This window comes from Miscanthus floridulus, unplaced genomic scaffold (assembly GCF_019320115.1).
Source record: "Miscanthus floridulus cultivar M001 unplaced genomic scaffold, ASM1932011v1 fs_522_3_4, whole genome shotgun sequence".
NCBI lineage: Eukaryota > Viridiplantae > Streptophyta > Magnoliopsida > Poales > Poaceae > Miscanthus > Miscanthus floridulus.
This window is the reverse complement of record NW_027096880.1, coordinates 12,010-35,083: the sequence shown is the minus strand read 5'-3', so window position 1 is coordinate 35,083 and position 23,074 is coordinate 12,010. Positions and strand designations below refer to the sequence as shown.

Sequence of the window (23,074 nt, the reverse complement as noted above, 5' to 3'; positions counted from 1 at the left end):
TAGTATTTTCTAAAAATCTAGTTAAACTTGAGAATTTTTTATTTCTCGGTGCTTATTTTTGGGATGGAGGGACTATTATCTTGGGACCACAAAGGAAAAGGGTTGTAACTTGCAAAAGGTGAAGAGTAGTCTTGGATATCCATTTCTACTTGTGGGAATCTTTTTGCATGAGTCTCACACCGCTATGGCCCCGTTCGCTTCGCTGAAAAAACAAGCCGAAGCACTGTTTCAGCTGATTTATTGTGAGAGGAAAACACTATTCTGGATAAAAAAACAAGCTGAAAAGTACGGATTATAAGACAAGCGAACAGGGCCTATGTGCCCGCGTTGAGCACGACCTACACCCCTCCTGCATACTTCAGCGTGGCACACCTTGCCATACCAATACGCCCGTAGGAGCTAATATTTCAGAATTTAACAGCTTTGGATTTTCAGTGGTAGGCAAATTTTCAGTCGACAGCGAGGCGTTTACGGTGACTTCGTCAATCTCAAGAATTTGCTGGCCCAGTCTTCGAAGGTGTTCATAGGTTTAGAGTTTACGTGCGTGCGTTCGTTGAGATGAGTGTATGTGCGTTGTTAGCGTCAATGTTGTACCGTATAATTAAAAAAATATGTACGGTGTAGTACGTGCCCTGTTACGGCCAAAAGATTGGACAAATTCGGATAGGTTTATTTTTAATAATAAATTATAATTTGAAAAGATAAAAATAGAGAAATGGCACTGGGTCTCGGCCCGCCTCTCCTGGCCTTCTATGAGGAAGGCCCGGATCTGTGTTCACGTTTGTCGCTGGCCTCGTAGCCCATCACAAACACGTGGGCTCATCACAAGCACGCGGTCGATCTTTACGGACAGCACCGCCTCGTAGCCCATCACGAACAGCCCACTGGCAATACAGCCCGAAAGAGCCCAAACCCACCACGTGCTCTTCCCCCTCTAGTCCTCTCTGCTCTCTCAGTCACGGACTCCAGTCTCCAGGTCCAGGTCTCCCCCCCCCCCCCCCCTGGGAAATTCCCCGTCGATCCCGCGCACCATTTCGAAACCCCACCACGAAATCCCCATCGTCCCCGCCCAATGCCGCCCGCGCGCCGCCGCCCCCGCCGTGGCGCGACCCCCGCCGGCGGCGGCGACAACTCCGTCCCTTCCTCCGCCGCCGACCTCCTCGCGCTTGCCGCCACGCTCATCCCGGCCGCCGCCACCGCCGCACTCAAAGCCCCGCCCCAACTCAAGCAGCTCGTGCACTCCCTCCCCGTCTCCCACCCGCTCCTCCTCTCCCTCCCGCAGGCACTCGCCCTAGCCCTCGCTCCCCCCTCCGACCCCGACGCCGGCTCCACTTCCGACGCGCCCCCGCCCCCACCCCCTCCTCCGCGCCCCGCCTCCGTCCTCCTCCACCTGCTCGTCACACACCCCACCCACCCGCCACGATGGGACGACCTCATCTGCCCGCTCGCGCTGCTCCACGCCCGCCTCGCGCTCCTCGCCAACGCCGACCCGCCGGTCGCGGCCCTCGCCGCCTCCTGCTTCGAGCTCGCCTGGCGCGCCGACGCGCCGGGACGCGAAGCCCTCGTCGCGCAGACGCTGCCCTACCTCGTCGCCCTGGCGCTCACCTCCGGCTCCAGCGCCAGGCCGGTCCTCCGCCGCCTCTTCGCGTTCCGCGACGCGCTGCCGCTGCTCGACTACGACGACGACCAGAGCATCTCCGACTTCAAGATGCTCCTGCTGCGCTGCTTCGCCTCGCCGCTCTTTCTCAAGGCCGAGGAAGGGAGGAAGTTCCTCGCGCTCGTGCTCGGGGTCAGCGAAGGGATCGCCAGGGAGGGGCTGGAGCTCATCAGGGCGCAGGTGGGGTTGACGGGGGGCAAGCGCGCCGCGGTGGTAGCCTACGGGGAGGTCATCTTCAGGGCGTGGAAGGACGGTAGCTGGGTCCGTGGGGAGGTCGGCGAGGCGTTCCTGCAAGGGATGGTGGAGGGCGCCGTACACGCCGGGAGCAAGGAGGTGGCCAAGGCGGCCAGGAAGATCCTGTCGCCTTTCGTCGAGCAGAGAGCGGTTGCTGGGGTTGAAAAGTTGGTGTTCCGGCTTGCGGAACCTGTGCTGTTCCGTTCGTTGCAGGTATATATCTTGCCTTGTCTTTTGTCTTGTGGTGGTGGGCAGTGTGTGTGACTACTAGTAATTCCAGCAAGAATGGGATAAAACTGTCAGATAATAGAAACACTGAATGGAATTGCTTACTGTGTCGATTATATGTTATTACCCTTCAATTGAATTTAGGCAGAAGATTAATAGGATGTGAAGTTTTGACATAATGTTTTCACATACTAGCCTGCTCTGAAGAATACTCAAGTAACCTATGACATAACACATCCCATAGTTTACTGAACATTGCTGATGCTTAACTTCCATATATAAACATGGTTGACCACAACAGAGTTCTTAAAGGCACTATGTGCTAGTCTGACAGCAGGGTGGCATCTAGTGCCTAATCGCGTTCCTAGGAAAGCTAGGTGTTGCTGTTTTAAGATGCCTAATCACATGCTCCATTCGTTTTATCACATTTTGTTATGTTCCTGACTTCACGCATTAAGAAGCTGAGAACTCATTCTTTACTATGATACACATTAAGGAGCTGAGAAATCATTCTTTACTATGATTAGGTTTATTAAGAAATGTAGGATATTATTGGTTACTATGGTACACTACATGCTCCATTCGTTTTATCACATTTTGTTATGTTCCTGACTTCACGCATTAAGAAGCTGAGAACTCATTCTTTACTATGATACGCATATGCATTAAGGAGCTGAGAAATCATTCTTTACTATGATTAGGTTTATTAAGAAATGTAGGATATTATTGGTTACTATGGTACACTAATACTCTGTAGTGTATTATATTCCTCTCATGTCCCCAATAAATCATGAAATGTCAATGCCATGAAAAACTCGATAAGCTTAAGTTGAATTCAACTTGATTGTTAAAAACTGGACTAATTATTTGTTTAGTTTTCTGCTTTACAGTTCATCATTGAGCATATATTATGTTATATTAATGATAATATCTGGTTATTTACATTTAGCCAAATTTCTTTGCCTTATCTGAACTGGATACTGCTTGGCAGGTCGCAAACTCCAATGTGCGCCATAATGCTTTGCATCTTCTATTAGATTTGTTTCCCCTTGAAGATCCAGATGTGACAAAGGATGTTAATGATCCTCTTCTAGAGAAGCAGTTCTTCTTGATAGACAAGCTCCTCATGGATGAATACCCAGAAATAAGAGCAGTTGCAGTTGAAGGAATCTGTCGTATTCTTAACCAATATTGGGAAGTTGTCCCTGTCCCCACTATTTCAAAATTTCTGAGTAAAATTGTTGACGACATGTCCAAGGATTCTTGCAATGAGGTTCGGCTATCAACACTTAATGGTCTCATATACTTGCTTGACAATCCACAAAGTCATGACATACTGAAAGTTCTACTTCCAAGATTAAGCGATATGATCTCAGATACTGCTATGTCTATCAGAGCTGCTGCTGTTGATCTTCTTTTAGCTATTCGTGATCTTCGATCATTCCAATACAATAAGGTATGGTACTTTTTACAAACTATGCTATGAACTTAAATAACCTTAAGATCTATAATTTGTTCCCTTCGAGCATATTAGAGTGTTCTTTTTATATCTTCAAGAAGGCTGTTTATATTCCCTTCTCTGTTGCAGGTTGTTGGTCTGGGTACTTTATTGTCTTCACTTGCAAATGATCATCCCCGCATTGCTCAAAAAATTACAAAGCTCCTCGTTCCTTCTTATTTTCCATCAAAGTTGAGCCCAAAAGAAGCATGTGCTCGCTGCATTGCACTAATCAAGAGGTCACCAACAGCTGGGGCAAGATTTTGTGAATTTGCTCTGTCTGAAGGGTCATCCCCAAGGTCTATTGTTGATCTAGTCAAATATTCAATTACTCTCGCATTATCACAACCAGGATGTAACTCAGATCAGATTGATGGCCTTATTATTGCTTCAGTCAATCTTATAAAAAGCTTATCCGACGAGCGCTCTAGTTTGGCTGCTTTGCAAGAATTCTTTGCAAATGCGAAGTTAAGGTTGGTCCTTCAAATTGCTGTTTCTGAGGGTGCTCGGGCTGCCCTTCTTAGTATAGCTCCAGTTGTTTTACCTGATGATCTATCTGTGGTGCATGAGGAATGCATGGATATAGTTGTGAATGCTGCTAGGATTTCAAAGCAAGAAGAATATCAGGAAACAGTGCTGGAAGCACATAAGTTGATAGTTTTGGGTGACTGGTCTGATGAGTTGTTTGAAGCATTGACTAATACTCTGCAATCAAAAGCCTCTGATTTTGCTGAGATCTATGGAGTTGAACCTCCTCCATGCCCTGTTGCATTTTCAAGGAGGAAGAAAGGCAAGGCACTTAAGAAAATACCAGTACGTGACAGTGTTGTTGGAAAGGCGTCATCCAAATCAAAAGTCAGTAATGAAGAGCTTGTTGTTGCAGCGGGGGCAGCATGGCAGATCAATGAAATAGTAAAATCTAAAGACTTGAGAGATGCCTTTCTTCAATCTTCTTATTCAGAGATTGCATTGTCTTCCCTGAAGGTCATTTCTCAAGTGTACGTTGAGCAGTGCCTATATTTGGACTCTTTAGACCTTGCACCTGTATTGGCCTATTTGAGTCTGGCTACATGTAATGACCTTCCAGATGTTAATCAAACTGGAAGCTGCTTTGAGGTAAGTTCCAAATTTCCACCACACTTGGATCTCACAGTTTCTACTAAAATTTTGATAGCCAGTAGTCATCAGTTGGAATATCATTGTGAACTGGTAATAAAATTTGCTAACTGCACTTGGGTTGATAGCTTTCCGACACTTATGTATCAATCATATTTTCCTTTTCCATTCTATTGTTAAAGGTCTACTTTATTTGGATAATTTTTTTTACTATAGGAAATTTCATTGTTTCAGTCCTCAACTGCAAATCAGTCACTGGACCATCTGCTCAATTGTTTCGACAAACTTCTAAATGGAACTGTTAACAATCCACCATCAAAATCGAACAAGAATGGAAAAGCTTCACGATCAAAAGACCAGCAGAAAGGAGAATCTGAAGGTATAGCTACACCACATTTTACAATTTCTGATGTGAAAAATCTATTAAACTTACTGTCACATTAAAAAAACCAGAATGTTTGTATTATCTTCTGAAAACATGCAAAATAATGTAAATATCTGTGTATAATGTTACTGCCGGCTAAGTGGGTGATGTACTTAATGCAAATGCAGTGAAAGGCACGTTTAATGCGATTATGCTGGGCGCTTCAATTCTCAAGTTTATCGTTGACACAACTATGAAGCCAGTCAATGATGATAAAATAAGGTGCCTCAAATTTGCATCATCCTACATAAAATATGCAATATCATCCATCAAAAAGCATCAGGAACAGAGTTCATCTTTCAAGGGGGATGATCTGAAGGACGCTTTGTTGCTTGTACGCAGTTCCTTTACATACGCAGCCAAGCTACTTCATTTGGTCTTATCAAGCTCACCTGAGGAGTCAAGCCCTCCAGAGGAAGCCTTCTTCCTTGCAAATGATCTTCTTGATCTTGTGCCAGCTGTCGAGTCCTTTGCTGGCTCAAGATTTGCACTCAGCATAGTTTCTATTCTGAAGCAATGGCTGCCTCTTCTCTTGTTGGGTCTTGTATGCCGGTGGCTAATTGGACCACATAATGAAATGGCACCCAACGTCTTCCACTTTGCTGACTCTGTCTTACCACTGTGGGTCACTGCCGTGGCAAAGAATGAGATTCTTGATTCCAAAGAGCCTGGCCAGGACGAGCAAAGCAATCCGGCTGCAGAGGGTGAGGACTCACCATTATGCAGAAAGCTAGCAGAAATGATGGCGATCCTCCTGAAGAAAGGAAGCCCCAGAATCCTTGATTGCGTGAGCGGAGTCCTTCTGTCCACCTTCCAGTTGACGCTGCAAAGATCAGAGTATGGCATTGCCTTGGGCATGACTCTTTTCGTTTGTGACAAGTTGCTAGGGAACAACTCCCTAGCATTGGAAAAGCTGCAGCTTACTCGTGACTTTCTTCGTGAGAATTTCCTTGAGATTGATAGGTATGTCAGCGATGAGCTTGTTGATGATGACGATTCGAGGCAGCAACTGGAGAAAGCAAAAGAGCTGATAAGATCTGTTCTCACCGATGTCTGATTGATGTACATACCAGTTGTAAGCAACAAATTGGTGACTTGCAACTGGATAGTATTACTTAGGCATATGCATCTCTTTAAGCGTGTATATTCATTTGCTGTAATGGTACAGCCCAGGGGCTCATTTGCATCACGCTGTCCTTTTTTTTAATAACGGTGTCATTGTTCAACAAAGGCACTGCAGTGACCGTGTGATTGGATAGAAGAGCATTTCCAGTTTTCCACTGACAAGCAGAAATCAGAAATGAATTGTTTGAATCAAGCTAGAGATATAACTGCTGTTGCATTCAAATTTACAGTCTACTTAGAACTGACACATGTATAACTTATGTGCCAATCCACGTTATTGTAACCCACCAGACGCCATTTCATAATACCGAATGGACGCTAGTGTATACAAGCCACAAGGCACTATTTGTAAGGAAAAAAAATGGACGATTCAATATACAATTTAGTATGCCACCGAGAACCAACCCATTCTGTACTTATGGTGCAGTCAAACTAACTGTTTCTTCACAAATTGGTGCTCTGCTCCTATTCTTATGCATTAGGTAAGGGTTACAATAGTTAGCAGTTGGTGAAACTGATCTATTGCTCTTAATCTACATGATTATGATATTCGTCCATCGTCTCCATGAGGTTCCACAGGAATCAGTTTGATGGCAGCAGCAATGGGCATCCCGAGGAGACCAAAGAGAATGCTGACGAACCATTGGAGCTGGGTGAGAGGTGTGGTGTTAGCAAAATCTCCCAGGAACTGGACGAGGATGAACTGGAAGATGATGGTGCCAGCGAGGATGCACATGAAAATGGAGTTCTGTGGCAAGCCCTTGATAACATTGATCTCTTCCATGTCTCTTGAGCTTATCTCATTGAACACCTACATGGTATACACAGATTCAGCACTGGAAAGCTATATTGTTAGAAACCAAAAAAAAAAAAAGCATCATTATCCTGTCTTTCCAACTCTTATCTGTTCTGTTCCTTGTCCTGTACTCTAGAATGCTAAACCAAGGAATGGCCTCCTCATTTCTGCCCAGTTTCTCTTATCTCTGGTACTTTAGTCTACTGAATAGACTATGGTAGAAAACTAGGTAAAGTGAGGATTTTGTGATGGTTGATTTACCTGGCAGAAGACGAAAGTGTTGAATATGATTGTATTTAGAACAGTATTAGCTTCAGAGCCTTCAAGCCCAAACAAGTATTCCCCTTGAGTTTGTAGATACCAAATGACCACAAACTGGAATATTGACTGCCCCACAATATTCCTCCACATCACGTTTGTGATGAATTTCCCTGCCCTTCCAACTGGTGATTTCTTCATTAAGTTATCATCAGGTGGTTCAGTTGCAAGCGCAAGTGCTCCTAGGGTATCCATGATCATGTTAACCCAAAGAAGTTGAACAGCTGTCAGTGGAGCATCTCCTGGCATGAGAACATGTATATCATGAGATGGAGAGGTGATAACTTGACACTATTGAATAAAACTTCCTCTGATCACATTGAGACCATTAACACGGTCTTCAATATGACACTTTGACTAACAATATCTAGAAAAATATATTATTTTAAATGGAAAGAATTATATTTATAGAAGTATTTTTCTTAGTGAATCTAGCAATGTTAATCTTTTAATATCAATCTATATAAAACTTTAACATCGATATCAATAGTAAAAGTGTAAAAAGTTTAACTTAAAACCTAGATGGACTTATATTTGTGATTATAGAGGAAAATATACCTGTAAAGCACGCGGAAGAGAAGTTAACCAGAAGTGCGACAATATTAACAGTCAGCTGGAACTGCACAAACTTTTGGATGTTGACATAAACAGATCGTCCCCATTTGGCTACTGTTACGATGGTGGAGAAATTATCATCAAGAATAACAACATCAGCGCTCTCTTTTGCTACCTGCGTAAAGCAATTTACAGAGTCTGGTAGTAAATGTTTGTGCTCTGGAACCTATTCAGATCATGGAGGATACAGAAGAGCTTATTTTCAGGGCGAAAAAGAGCCCCCCCTCTCCCAACACACACATAAAATGGCAACCACAACCAGTAGAGGATATATCACCTTTGCATATGTTTATTTTATTGAATTATTATCAGAAATTGCATTAAAACCCATATTGTACTAGGAACTACTAGCTTTTGGTCACAATTAAAAGTCATTGATGTTTGTAATTTTTAAGGTTTCATAAAATATTGTCCTAAACAACATGTTCTTGTGACTGGAGGAAGTAGTTGAACACTGATACTTAACAAGCCATACAGGCCACTGTTTATTTGCATCAACATTGCATTACATCATATGTTTATGAAACACACATCATATGTGTGGCAGCCTCTATGAATTTTGGTGGAGGGCCTTGATAACAGAATTTGAAGATATACTTCTACCTATGAATGGGCTTTCCTCTAGGAAATTCTTATTGAGAATGCAGCCATTACCAATGAACACATGTGCAAAGTGCATACTCCTGATCAATCAGTCGTGGAGTAAATAGATGTGACTTCAAGGAGGAAACCAGAGTATGAAGTCAAGATTCAGGTCTACTTAGCTTGCAAAATCTTGCAAGATTATATCTAAAAGATGAAAGATTTGTAGGCTCCAATATCTCGAGGATATTATACTCATTGCTTAGTGATATTATTACCTCAGTCCCTGCAATTCCCATGGCAAGTCCAATATCTGCCTCACGTAGTGCTGGTGCGTCATTTGTACCATCACCAGTCACGGCAACAACCTCATTAAACGTGGTACGCAAGTGTTTCACAAGTGTAAGCTTATCAAGTGGTGACGATCGAGCCAGGACCTTCAGCACACAGGCATACTGGCACATGAGGATTTCCTATATGGATAAAAACTTGCAAGCTAAAGATAAATTATTAGGTACATGGCAAACCTGCATCTTTGGAATTAACTCAAGGAGTTCTTTGGGATTTTTCTCTCTGAACTCAGCACCTTCAATGGCAATACCATCCTCAGTAAGTATACCACATTCACGAGCAATTGCCTTTGCTGTATTTATGTTGTCTCCTGTAACCATTCGAACAGCAATGCCAGCAGACCGGCAAGTTGCCACAGACTGCCTGACACCTGGACGAACAGGATCTTTGATCCCAACAATACCAATGCATATGTATCCTTGTAGCGGTATTTGCTCATCAATGGAAAAGCTATTATCCATTTCCTGATAAGCAAGGCAGAGTGTCCTGAGTGCTTCTTTAGAAAATGTTTCAATGATATCACTGAGTTTCTTTGTAGCTGTTTTATCAAGTGCAACAATAGTACCTCTGGCATCTATGAATTTATCACAGGCAGCCAAGACTACTTCTGAAGCACCTTTACAATGTGCACGGTATCCTCCACCGGGAAGCTCGAGAATGATGCTCATCCTCTTTTTTGTTGAATTAAAAGGCTCAACTTTAACAATCTTAGTTTCCTGCCAGTTTTTCTTTGAAGTTTCCACGTATTGACAATGCAAAGTCCAACAAAGCAGCCTCAGTTGGGGTCCCTAGTATCTGACACTTCCCATCTTGGTTAATCACCACTTCACCAGCAGTGTTGTTAAAAATGGATTCCAGAAGAATTTGCAAAGCAAATTCTGGGAGTTTGGAAGAAAAACTTGAAAGCACTGGTGGATTGGTCACTTCCATGATGTTTCCACAGATGCAAGCCTTCATGACAGACATGCGATTAGTTGTAAGAGTTCCTGTCTTGTCACTACAGATGACTGTGGCTGAGCCCATAGGTTTCACAGGCAGCTAACTGTCGTACCAGTGCCTTCTCATTCATCATCTTCTTCATTGCAAATGCAAGGCTCAATGTCACTGCTAAAGGCAATCCCTCAGGAACAGCAACAACAACAATTGTGACTGCAATGGCAAAATGTTCCAGTACCTCCAGCACGTCTTCTCCAGACCAGCTTAAAAGAAGCCCATCAACGTATTTCTGGCCCACTAGCCCTTGCGAGAGGATAGCAAAAGTTAAAAGGGCAAAAAACAGACCAATATTTCCAATAGTATTTGCAACTCCATTTAGTTTACCCTGCAGCGGAGTTTCATCATCCCCACTTTCAGTGATGGCAGCCATTAGTTTGCCCCACTGTGTTCGCATCCCTACTGCTGTAACCAGCATTTTGCATGATCCATCTAGGACTTTAGTCCCTGACAAAAGAAAAGGGTTGTCTTCATTTATGACAACAGGTTCACTCTCACCAGTTAGGCTGGACTCGTTGATCAATACAGAATACCCCGAAATAAAGAGGCCATCTGCAGGAACCTGATCTCCAACAGCTAGGTAGACAACATCACCAGGAAGAAGATCATCTATCAATATCCTTTGTCTGAACCCATCTCTGGTAACCTGAATAGAAATTTTCCTTTTCTCTTTGTCCAGATCCCTGAATTGTAAAGACTGCTTATAATTGCTCGTTGCAGTAACAGAAACAACCAGGAGGATACTTGTAAAAATTCCAATGCCATCATGGGCACCACTCGGCCACCCTTCCGTGGCAACGCCGACAACAAAAGATACAAGGGCACATGCTATAAGAATTACAAGAGTAGTATCTTGCAGTGCCTCCCACACAAACTCCCATAAGCCGCGGACCTCACTCTCCGTGAACTTGTTCGCTCCATACATGTCCTGCCGTTGATTCAGGCTGCACTCATCTGTGGTGATTCCATCAGCTAACGACGTCGCCAACTTGTCTGCGATCCCATCCAGCTGGCCAAGCGCGGTCAACTTTTCAGTGTCATGATTTTCAACGAGTGATGCTAGGTCATCGGCAGAGATCTGAAACCCAGCAGCTTTGACACCTTCAGGAACGACACACTCACTCTGAAGTGAAACACCTGAGTAGATGTGGTTTGGGCAACATGCTTAGATAACAGCAGCATTGAGGACCTTGATTGAGGTCAGAAAATGTGACATCTTGGAGTCCAAGTTATGCGATGAAGCAAATGAACCATTGCACAATTACCATGTTCGCTCTGCTAGCGTGGACTTCGATACAAGCACATCAACACGCAGCTTCTCCTGCCATTCAGGAAGAAGCCATGAGTTTTGGTACAGTAACAACTGAACATTCTTTGGGGTGATATGAAAGATTCTAAGAAAAATTTCTAATGAGAATATGTGACACTAAGAAACCTCAAATAATTATTGGCATAAGCATAACATGCTACATATCATAGGTTATCCTGAGGGCTCTGGGCCCATAAAAAAAACTTATGATGAAACAAAAAGATGATAGATGATCATCAAAATTCAAAAAGCTATATGCAGGTTGAGAGATACGGACACGGTGGGCCCGCTTGCAGAGGTCGCCGGCGGGGAGGGGCCCGAAGCGGAGGCGGCCGTGAGGGCTATTTGGCCGCCGCAGCGCAGCCCCTAACCCCGACCGCGGCCATGGGACCCGGCGGCCGGAGGCAGGGAGCTGGTGATGCGCCGGGGAGGGGGAGGGGGGGCCCCGGGCGAGCGTCGACGGCCGCTGTGCATGATTGCCGTCTCCCCCTTCCTCCCCCGCTTTGAGTATGCTTGCTGAATTTTTCTGACCACGTGACGTGCAGGAATGACAGGCACAAGTACAAGCACCGGATAGTTCATTCTCTTGTCCGAAAAATCTCACTCCCGCTGTGGCCCCGTTACTTATTGGGAGGATATTCTGTTTTCTTTTTTAACAAAGGCACATAATTATCACTCCATTTATGAATATGACCAATACGTTTTGGATATCTACATGTATATAACAAGAAAACCATTAATTTGTTTTTGGAGAATAACCCTGACCTTGCTTTGCTTGTTTGGTCCTCTGTCCTCAACATAGCAAATTCAGATCCCTATCCAAAAAAAAAGGAAAAAAACATGGCAAATTCATATGCACTTAACATACACGGTCCTTTTTTTTCCTATGAACTTACGGTAATTTTCCTGTTCGGGAGCACATCATTTTGATCTTGAACTTCAATTCCCGTTCAAGAAAAGCAAAAAAAAAAAAAAAAAAGAAGAAAAAAAAGAAAATAATAATTACTGGACGTCTTTACCTGAGAGTTGAGGTGATATATTTACATATTACACTCATCAAGAATAAAGTTACACGTACAACACTTGGCTAAGTGGGTAGCATACCCATCTTACAAGTTCTTATTCTTATTACACTTCGTGAAGAAAGCGTCAATTGGGATATGTTTTCCTTCTTTAGAAGACTTCAATTGGGATGTGTTGGCTTTACCAGCTAATAGACACACACCCATGTCGGGGACAAGCTTGAGTGCTTGCTAGGATTGTGGAGGTGTGGTAGTCCAAAGACTCATCTCAACAGGGCCGTAGCTTGTCGACAAGCAACTAAACCCCGGGTGAAAATTTCACTGTGTCACTTTCCCAATAGTTTGCCCTTACTACACTTGTTATTCAATTGATCATATTGTGCTTGTGTAGTTTTTAGAGTAGCTCGACTAGTTGAGTAACTATATGGAGTAGTTGTTATATTGTGGAGCTCGATTAGTTGAGCAATTCAATTTGAGTAGCTTGTGTGCATTATTTGCAATTTAGTTGATATTCTCGCTACTAGAATTGCATAGGAAGGCTTGCTTTGCTTGCTAGGCTGGTGCATAGAAATATTAAGGATTACCTTTTGTACTAATACTTGTGCCTACTTTTGTTTTTTTTCCATTGAAGGTATTTAGTTAGGCTATATTCGCCTCTTCTAGCCATCCCAACAGGTTTTTTGTACTAATACGCTTTGTTTCCTTGAGAGACAGCCTAGAGCGGAAGGCGAAAACCGTCTTTCCAAAATCAGCATATGAATGTCGTTATATAGGGTCAAAATTATCAACAATAGTGAAAGTGCAATCAAGCCCTAATTATGGATTTTGGTGATAATGACCACGCAATTAGAGAACTAATGAGATTTATCAAGAGGACAAACAGGGAATCTATATTTGAGGATGTTATACGAAATGGAGGAGCCCCCTAATTACACATGTTGATGGCTTCAAACTCAGAGGAGATTTAAATTCTTTTATATTTTTTATTTGAGTATAGGAAAAGCCATACTATAAAGGGAGACACAATGCTTAAGCTAACATGTGCTACCAAGAGCCTAATATCTTCACATACATCCTCAGTTTCACAGCCAAGATAGCCAGCACTCCACCCTTACTCTTGTTGTCTTGCCTGGTGCGGTGGTACCGCACCTAGAGAGAGGCACTGCCGCTAAACAGCACTACCGCACTAGAGCCGTAGCACTGCCATGACTTAAGTGACTGTTGGAAGGCACGGGGGTATTTATACTTTTTTTCCTTCCTCTCCAACGTCTCTCTCTTCTTCCCCAACGGTTTAGTTCGACCAAAAATAGAAAAGTGCTCTTCTCTCTCTCCTCCATTGGTGACTTTGAGCTCCCAAGCTTCTCCTTTGATTTTCCCATCAATCTTTGAGAGAAAAAGGTCCCAAACTCGATTAGAGAGCAGATCCTTTGATTCCCCAACTTGAAAGAGCACTTGGTTCACGTTTTGGCCGACAATTGTGTTTATTACTCTTGGAGCTTTGCTCCTAGCCTGGCTAGAGCGTCGCCCGTAGAGCTTGCCAACTTGTGTGGCAGCCTCGAGATGTTTGTAACCATCTTTTGAAGCTAGTAAACTCATATCTCATCTCAAGAGTTAAGTCTCTTGACTTGAGAATGAGGAAGGGATTGTAAAGTCCTAAGCCTTAGTGGCTAACCTCAACAATGTGGACTTAGGTAAGCCTTGGTGGTGAGCTGAACTATGAGATAAATCCTTGTGTCATCTTGTGCTTAAGTTATTTCACTTGCATTTCATATTGTGTTGAGGTGATTTCTAGGGATTTGTGGTTGATCTACTTGTGTGTGGTGTTCCTACCACTTCTAGTTGTTGATCTATGTTACAGATACCTGTAGGAAGCTTAGAAATTTATCTGATTCAAGTTTCCATTCATAGTTTTTGAATTGTGCCATGAAATTGTCTACAGGTGTGGTAGTGCCACAGAGCGGTAGTGTTGTGGGCACAGCACGGCAGTGCCACAGGTTGAATTTGATGAATGTTTGAGTGTTTTTTTAACAGGCCTATTCACCCCTCTCTAGGCTAACCAGAGATCCTACAAGTGGTATCAGAGCAGGTTACCTCGTGTGCCCTTCACCGCGTGAGGTATGGAGCCTGGAGGAGGTACTAGTGGTGTGAAGCCGGTGGACGTTGATCCGAAGCGAGTTGAGCTGCATGACACCGACAGTAGTGAGCTCAGCGTGTCCATAGCGAGCAACACCATGCTCCCACATCTTGAGACCACTGATGCCGAAAGAGATCTCAATGATGAAGAAAGAAGAAGAAGGAAGGAAGCAAGAAAAGCAAAAATAGAAGAAAGAGAGAAGAAGAAGAAGGAGTAGCAAAGACTTGAAGACAAGAAGCGAAGAAAGGAAGAAAGAAAGCTCAAGAGAGAAGCAAGAAGAAAAAGAAGAAAAGCAAGGAAGAAGAAGAGAAGGCAACTAATGCATCATCAAGTGACATCTCAAGTAGTTTCAAAGATGGAGATGATGATGAGTCCTACCAAGTGTCAAAGGGAGGCAAGATGAAGAAGAAAGAAAAGGGCAAAGTCGACTCCAACAACAAATATGCCATCGTATCCTTTAATTATTCCTCTATGCCTATGACTAACCTTGATCGGAAGTCTTTCATCAATGTGCCCACGGGCAAGTTACCTCATTTTGATGGGTTAACTTTGCTAAGTGGAAACATTTGATGAGAGCTTATCTTATAGGTCTTTACTCTAGCATTTGGGAAGTTGTTTGCAATGGATTCGAGCCACTGGTTGATCCCAAGAATCCAACACTAGATGAAATGAGAATTATTCATCTCAATGGTCAAGCCACAAGTGTGTTGCTTGGTGCTTTGGATGGTGATGAGTACAATAGAGTTAATGGTGTTGATGTTGCCAAGAAAATATGGGATACTTTGCACCTTGCACATGAAGGGGTTGACAAAGTGAGAAAGGCAAGAATTGATTTGTTGATGGCAAAGCTTAATCGGTTTGTGATCATGGATGGAAAAGGGCCACAAGAGATGTTTGATAGATTAATGACTATGGTGGACAAGATTAGAGGCTATGGTTGTGATGAGCTAGATGATCACAAAGTCATGAAGATCATGTTGGAAGCTTACTCACCTAGAAATGAGATCGTAGTGGCCTCTAATTAGAGACAAGAAGTTTGAGTACTTCACACCAAATGATGTACTTGGAAGGATCTTGACATTTGATATGCAAAGATAAGAAGGAAATAAAAGGAAAAGGCTTGGTGAGTTGCAAGCAAAGCTAGATGGCATAAAGATCAAGGATGTAGTTCTCAAGTCCAACAAATCAAGCAAGCATGACTCTACAAGCAAGTCCAAGATTAACAAGCAAGCTTCAACAAGCAAGCCCAAGGTGAGCAAGCAAGTTCAAGAGCAAGTAGAGACCACATCATCCTCAAGTGAAAGTGAAAAAGATAATGATCAATATGAGAAGGTTGATGATGTTGCTCTCTTTATGAAGAGGTTTCATAAGGGGCTAAAGAAGCAAGGCTACAAGGTAGTGAAGAGGAAGTTTCCAAACAAGAAGAAGAGGACATCCTACAATTGTGGTAGCACCGATCACTTCATTGCCAAGTGTCCATATGAGATCAAAGACAATAAGTACAAGAAGGACAAGAAAGAGGACAAGACCGACCGAAGAAAGAGCAAGAAATACATGGGAGAGGCTCACATTGGGCATGAATGGGATTCAACTAGAGAGAGCACAAGTGAAGAGTATGAGAAGGTTGCAACCATTGCTATTCACAAGTCATCCCCTACACCAAAACTCTTCAACAACATGTCTGATGATGACTACTACTCCCCTCACATTTGTCTCATGGCAAAGGGTGAGAAGGTAAAACCAAAATCCAAGTCTCCACCTCCACCTCCACCTCCTAGTGATATCTCTAGTAGTGATAGTAGTGATAGCTCTAGTGATGATGAATCTAGTGATGAAGAAGTAAACATGATAACTAAAAATTTGGATGGAAAGACCAAATTATTCATCACTAAACTAATGGAGGATTTAGAGAGTGTCCAAGCCGAGCTAGAATCTAGAGAGGAGACTCTTATCCAACAAGAGGATCTCTACATTGCTAGCAAAGAAGCTCTTGCATTAGAGAGAAGTGAGGTGGAATCCTTGCGCAAGGCCTTGGCCAAAGAGCAAGAGGACCATGCTATCATAAAGAAATAAAATAATATACTCAAGAAAAAGTATTGTGACTTGGATGAAAAGCACAAAGAACTTGAGCTGCAATATGGCATTCTTTGGGATAGCAACTCACATCCCTCTAAGACAAAGGAAACCTCTACTCCCTCCACTAGTCAAGTTAGTGGAAAATATTATAATCTTGATTTGAATGCCTATTCCACTAACCTTGCAAACATGAAGGCTATAAAAAAGGAGACTACTAGGCTCAATGAAATCATTAGAAAAGGGTGCATGGGTAAGGCTCAATTTAATGACAAGAAGAAGGATGAATCAAAAGGGCCACAATTCAAGCAAGGAAGGCATCCCTCAATCAAGCATGGGCTAGGCCACACAAAAGGGGCCAAGATAAATGGAAGAAAGATAGTGAATGGCTATGAGCGTGTGCAGTTTGAGAGGAAGGACTAGAATTAGTACAAATTCAGCCTGCATAGCCGTGGTACTACCGCACAGCGACATTGCTACGATGAAGGGCGGTAGTGCCAGTGCCCCGCAAGAATGAGAAGGCTACCAATTTTGTTCCTGACCAGACTAAGCCCATGAAGAAGGTGTTCCATCAGAAATAGGTTTTCCAGAAACCTAGGGAATCAATGTGGGGCACCAAGAACAAGTATGCCTATCAACTAAAGATCCAAGCACCTCGACAAAGCTTGACATCATGCTTTGTTTTGAAGAACAATAGCAGTGGAAAAGTGGTTGCCAAATATAACCAACATATATAGGAATACTTCTATTTGGGTTCCTAAGTTTCTTGTGACTAACATGCAAGGCCCCAAGTCAAGTTGGGGACCTAAATCAAGGAACTAAACTTGTTTTGCAGGCATACTCCTCTGGTGGATCAAGTTGGGTGCTTAATAGTGGATGTACAAATCATATGACCGGAGAAATGAGTATGTTTTCATCATATTCCCCGATGACACATTCAAATGAAAATATTGTCTTTGGAGACAATTCAAAGGGGATGTGATTGGTCTTGGTAAAGTCGCTATAACTCTTGAGCATTAATTATAAATGTATTACATGTTGATTCATTAAGTTATAATTTGTTGTCCTGTTTCTCAATTGTGTGAGATGGGCTACAATTGTCTCTTTATGGATAAAGGCGTGGAAGTCTTTAGAAGGGAGGATTCCTCTATTGTCTTTATGAGTCGATTAAAGAACAAGCTTTACCTAGTTGATTTCAACAAAGGTAAAGCTAAGCTTGAGACTTGTTTAGTGACAAAATCTAGCATGGGTTGGCTTTGGCATCGCTAACTAGCCCTTGTTGGGATGAGGAACTTGGCTAAACTTCTAGAAAATGAACATATCCTTGTACTAACAAATATTCACTTTGAGAAAGATAGGATTTGTAGCGCTTGTCAAGCGGGAAAGCAAGTTGGCGTACTTCACCCACCAAAGAGCATCATGACCACCAAGCAACCATTGAAGCTAATACACATGGACCTCTTTGGACCGGTCGCCTACCTAAGTCTCGGGGGTAACAAATATGGTCTTGTTATTATTGATGACTATTCCTATTTCACGTAGGTATTTTTCTTGTATGACAAGTGCCAAGTTCAAGAAAAGATGAAGATATTTGTTAGAAGAGCACAAAAGGACTTTGGTCTCCCAATCAAGAAAGTGAGAAGCATCAATGGGACCAAATTCAAGAGCACTCTAGTTGAGGAGTTTCTTGATGAAGAGGGCATCAAGCATGAGTTTTCAACTCCATACAACCCTCAACAAAATAGTGTAGTAGAGAGGAAGAACTGAACACTCATCGAGATGGCAAGGACAATGATAAATGAGTACAAGATGCCATACATTTTTTGGTGTGAGGCCATCAACACCGCTTATCATGCCATCAACCGCCTCTACCTACACAAGAAGTTAAAAAAGACTTCATACGAGCTTCTAACCAGTAACAAGCCTAAGGTGTCTTACTTTAGAATATTTGGGTGCAAGTGTTTCATATTAAACAAGAAACCCAAGACCTCTAAATTTGCACCTAAAATTGATGAAGGTTTCCTTCTTGGCTATGGATCAAATGAGCATGCCTACCATGTTTTCAACAAAACCTCCAGGAGAGTTGAAATAGTGGTAGACATGACATTTGATGAATCTAATGACTCTTAAGTGGAGCAAGTTGATTCAAGTATTGTAGAAAAGGAGGATCCACCTTGTAAAGCAATTAAGCAATTGGCCATTGGTGATATTAGACCACAAGAAGATGAAACTACTGAAGTGGAGGCTGAAAGGATCAAGATGCCCAAGAGGAGGGGGGGTGAATTGGGCTAATTCTAAAATTCTTTGCAATAATTAAACCCTACGGTTAGCCCACTTTACTAACCTATGTTCCAATCCTACTCTAGCATGGCAATTCTATGAATATAAAGACAAGAATTGAATTGCTCAAAGTAAATGTTTAAAGTAAAGAGAGAAGGAGGAACTCAACAATGTTTTGCCGAAGGTATCAGAGAGTCGCCACTCTCCACTAGTCCTTATTGGAGCACCCAGCGCAAGGGTGTAGCTCCCCCTTGATCCGTGCAAGGATCAAGTGCTCTCTATGGGTTGATTCTTTGACACTCCATCCGTGGTGAATCACCCACAACCGCTCACAACTTGAGTTGGGTCATCCACAAGCTCCGCCAGGATGATCACTAAGCTCCCAATCACCACCAAGCCATCTAGGTGATGGTGATCACCAAGAGTAACAAGCACAAACTCTCACTTGACCACAACAAGCCTAATGAGAAGGGTGGATGCACACTTTGCTACTCTTGCTTTCACTAATAAGGCCTCTCTTGGATTATTAAATCTCAATCACCTCACTAGGACCTTGCTCTTCTTGGCACTCTCAAGGGTGTTTCTTAGCTGTTGGAATAAGCAAAAGTGATCCCTTGAGTGAATGGAGGAAGTATTTATAACCCCTTATTCAAAACAAACCGTTATGTGCCTCTATGGGGTGACCGAATGCTCCAGTCAAGGTGACCAGACGCTCTGGTCAGTTCATCTACCTTTGTGCAGTTTAAGTTGTGATCGGACACTGGCTAGCATCCGGTCAACACTGACCAGACGCGTTCCTATCACAAAAACTACCCTCTGGAACCTTACTGATGTTGACCGGACTCTGGCACCCAGCGTCCGGTCACTTTGCTACTCAGCGTCCGATTAGTAGCTGGAACCTGACCAGCGTCCGGTCAGCACTGATCGGACGCATCCGATCAGGATTCTCACTCTCTGGAACCTTACTGGAGTTGACCGGACTTTAGCACCTAGTGTTTGGTCACTCACCTCTCAGCGTCCAATCGTATCCAGATGACTTCACCTTGATCAAATGAACTAACCACACTCTATGCCAGCGTCCAGTCACACCGGAACCAGCGTCCGGTCAGTATTTGACCCTCTATTCACTTCCAACTCATAATCATATGTGAATGAAATTTGCTCTAATTGATCTAAGGGCTTTTTACGAGCTACCTAGTGCTAGATTTAATAAGTGTGCACCACACTTAACCTACTAGACTCACCTAGGTCAAGCTACCCGTCCATACCCCCCTTAATAGTACGGCCAAAGAAAAAACAAAGTCTTGTCAGTGCGGGACCCACGAGATACCCTGCAAGGAAGGGAGAAGACCTAGTCTAATTAGGATTCTTCTCCTGTAATCTTAGTAGCAGTATTACTCTATAATCCTATTAGGAACTCTCATTGTAAACCGACTAGGACTCTGGCCTCCTGACTATATAAAGGAGGGCAGGGCTCCTTGGATCGGGAAGTGAGACAACAATTGTACGACACAACACTTGACAATCAATCCAACGCAAAGGCTAATGCCGACTAGACGTAGGGCTATTACTCAATCAAAGATCGAGGGTCTGAACTAGGATAAATCGACTGTCTCTTGCGTTTACCATCGAGTTCTGCATACGCTGAAGCCTGAACATACTGCCCTAGGGACCCCCGTGGCAGGCTATCAGTGGTCAAACATTGACATCTAGCGTGCCAAGGTAGGGGCCTTCGGCGACTTTGCATCCGAGAGCTCGATGGACCTCGACAACATGATCTTCTTGAAGGGATCGACCTTCATCTTTGGTTCATGGATCTACGAGGCACGCGACGTTGGCAAGCTCCAAGGCCGTCTCCTCAAAGATTCAGATCATCATCAGGACTTTTCCATTTCGGCGACAATGATAGATCAGCTGATCGGAAGATTCGCACAGCTCATAATGTCCAACCCGACTCAGATTCCACGACTTCACGCATCCTGATTCAAACTCAAGTTCTGCTTCCTGAGACGAAGTCTTGTCCGAGTTCTTTCGGAAAACCGAGTTCTTTTCTGACAAAGCTCCGGAATATGACAGTCAACCTATCAAGAATACTACTCGGAGTACACTCAGAATACTTCAAAGAAGTCGGATCCTCTTCCATTCGTACTACACAACGTGGCAACATCCTATCAGACATGGTGCGAAGGATCCACCTATCCAGTGCTTAGAATGCCACTAAAAGGAGCCCAAGGAAGGTCTCGTTTTAACCATAACATCTCAAGACTGATATCGTTCACTGGCTAGGCACCATTCCTGAGGATGACGGCACCCAACTAGTCGACGATACGACAACAACAACTCTACCATACCAAGAAGGAGATTCGATCTATGACCTCGAAAACTCTACTGAAGTTATCAATAGCTCTGGCAGTATGGAAATCAACGACGATGACAGAACAACTCACACTAGAGAAGTATTCATGATTTGCCATCCTCGATCACCATTGATCCCCCTAGAAGTACCCGACGTGAGGTCTTCAGATGAGTCCGAATCCAACATATCACCATTTATCCAGGGGCACGATGGTGAGACTGAGAGTTAGAGGCAAGCGAGAGAAAGAAAGAATAAATTGAAACAAGGACGTCAACGCCGTGCTAAACAGCGAAAGGACACTTGGATCAAATATGAATCAGACGTAGCCGAGTATAATAGAAGGAAATCAGAACGAGAGGTCGAAGAAGGACAAGCAGCGAATACACCCTATGATAAGATCCGAGAAGCACTAGAACTCAGGGTGACCTCATATCCCAATGAAAAACAAGAATAGCTTCGAGATTTTCTCCGATCAACAGTCTTTAGAACAAATGACAGAATGGCAACATCTCATGAACAGGAAGATCAAAATCAAAGGAAGTCCGCTTTCGAAAGACTTGGACCAAGTGGAAGTCACAATAGAGAGAGCTGAAGAAATCATAGTCAAAACAACCGAGTCGAGCAACCAAGAAAGGCCAGAAGCAGAGCACCTACTCGGACAGCCACACATAACTACTCTCACCAAGGCGACAGTTGGCAAGAAGGGGGCATAGAATCAGAATATACAGAAGCCAGAATGCATGATAGATTCCCCTATTTTGCAAACAGACTTGCTTCAATACGACTATCTCACAAGTTCAAACTGTCCAACCACTCCAAGTACGATGGCAAGACCGAACCAAAGCAATGGCTCAGGATTTACTCACAATCGATTGAATTAGCCGAGGGAGACGATGACATCAAAACCTTGTTCTTTTCCATGGCCCTAGAAACCATGCCGCTTCAATGGTTTGACAAATTGAATCCAGGATCAATCAGAAATTGGGAAGACTTGCAAAGAGCTTTCTGTGAAAATTTCGTGGGAATTATTACACATCCAATCACCCATGCAGAATTAAAAGGACTCAAGCAAAAAGGAGGTGAAAGTCTCAGAAATTACTATCGATGATTTGGCGAACTATGAGCTCAAGTACATGACATCACACAACGAGAAGTAATCGAAGCTTTCTCTCACAGAATCATGGCTAGGTGGCAATTTCAAGATTTCTGCAAAGAAAACCCAAGAAACAATGAAGAATTTAGACGGACAGTGGAAAAGATGATTACCGTAGAGAAAAAAACAAGAGAAAGATTCCCGGATAGAAACAACAAAGACAACCCGGACAGGCAAAATCCTTGAAGCAACAGACATCAGGAGAGAAAGCGAGGTCCAGACAACACAGTAGCAATGGCTGACAAATCAAAGAAATTTACCAAGCCCAGAAGATATGATGACATTGAGAACATACATTGCCCCTTGCACCCCAACGGAAAGCACACCATCAGAAATTGCTACACTTTCAATGAAAGATACACTAGAAAAGATAGCAAGGGAAACAATAAAGAAGACAATCAGAAAAAAGAAGGAGACAACCATGAAGACAAGGGATTCCAAAAATCCAAAGGGACAGTGGCAGTAATCTTTGCCGGGGTTCCAGACTCTAGAAGCAAACATCAAGAAAAACTAGCGTTACGAACCATCATGGCAGTAGAACCTGCTACACTAAGATATCTCAACTGGTCAGAGTATCCAATCTAATTTTCAAGAGAAGACCAATGGACCAGCGTAGGAAACACATGGCCATTACCCATTGGTTCTAGATTCAACCATTGCTGGTATGACTGTTACGAAAGTACTAATCAATGGAGGAGCCAAACTCAACATCATTTTTTCAGAAACTCTAAGAAAGATGGGACTACAACTCGCTGGGATGATCACACCAACAAGCACACCTTTTTATGGCATAGTACCCGGCAAGGCAGC

The 23,074-nt window shown here is 43.2% G+C and overlaps 2 protein-coding genes across 4 annotated transcripts; one reads left to right on the top strand and one right to left on the bottom strand.

Moving 5' to 3' along the window:
• Positions 1–1,010: 1,010 nt before the first annotated feature.
• Positions 1,011–6,292, top strand: LOC136532099 (uncharacterized). 3 transcript variants are annotated; one of them, XM_066524710.1, is made up of 6 exons: positions 1,011–2,104; positions 3,111–3,575; positions 3,708–4,733; positions 4,950–5,112; positions 5,286–5,379; positions 5,500–6,292. In XM_066524710.1, exons 1-6 carry the CDS (start codon positions 1,073–1,075, stop codon positions 6,212–6,214), a joined length of 3,495 nt encoding a protein of 1,164 aa, XP_066380807.1. In that variant the 5' UTR covers positions 1,011–1,072; the 3' UTR covers positions 6,215–6,292. The 3 variants fall into 3 exon arrangements, with proteins under 3 accessions (XP_066380807.1, XP_066380806.1, XP_066380805.1); XM_066524709.1 differs by having other exon boundaries at positions 4,968–5,112; positions 5,286–6,292; XM_066524708.1 differs by having other exon boundaries at positions 5,286–6,292.
• A 200-nt stretch (positions 6,293–6,492) lies between these two features.
• LOC136532100 (calcium-transporting ATPase 3, plasma membrane-type-like) lies at positions 6,493–11,226 on the bottom strand. The gene is given in 7 exon segments (XM_066524711.1): positions 6,493–7,093; positions 7,340–7,638; positions 7,955–8,126; positions 8,872–9,030; positions 9,121–9,663; positions 9,665–9,967; positions 9,969–11,226. Coding segments are annotated over 7 exon segments (2,640 nt in total). The 5' UTR covers positions 10,863–11,226; the 3' UTR covers positions 6,493–6,823.
• Positions 11,227–23,074: the final 11,848 nt, after the last annotated feature.

Coding starts and splice junctions, on each gene's coding strand:
- LOC136532099 (XM_066524708.1), top strand. CDS start 1,073: ATGCCGCCCGCGCGCCGCCGCCCCCGCCGTGGCGCGACCCCCGCCGGC. Junction 3,576..3,707: donor GATCATTCCAATACAATAAG/GTATGGTACTTT, acceptor TCTCTGTTGCAG/GTTGTTGGTCTGGGTACTTT. Junction 4,734..4,949: donor AAACTGGAAGCTGCTTTGAG/GTAAGTTCCAAA, acceptor TTTTTACTATAG/GAAATTTCATTGTTTCAGTC.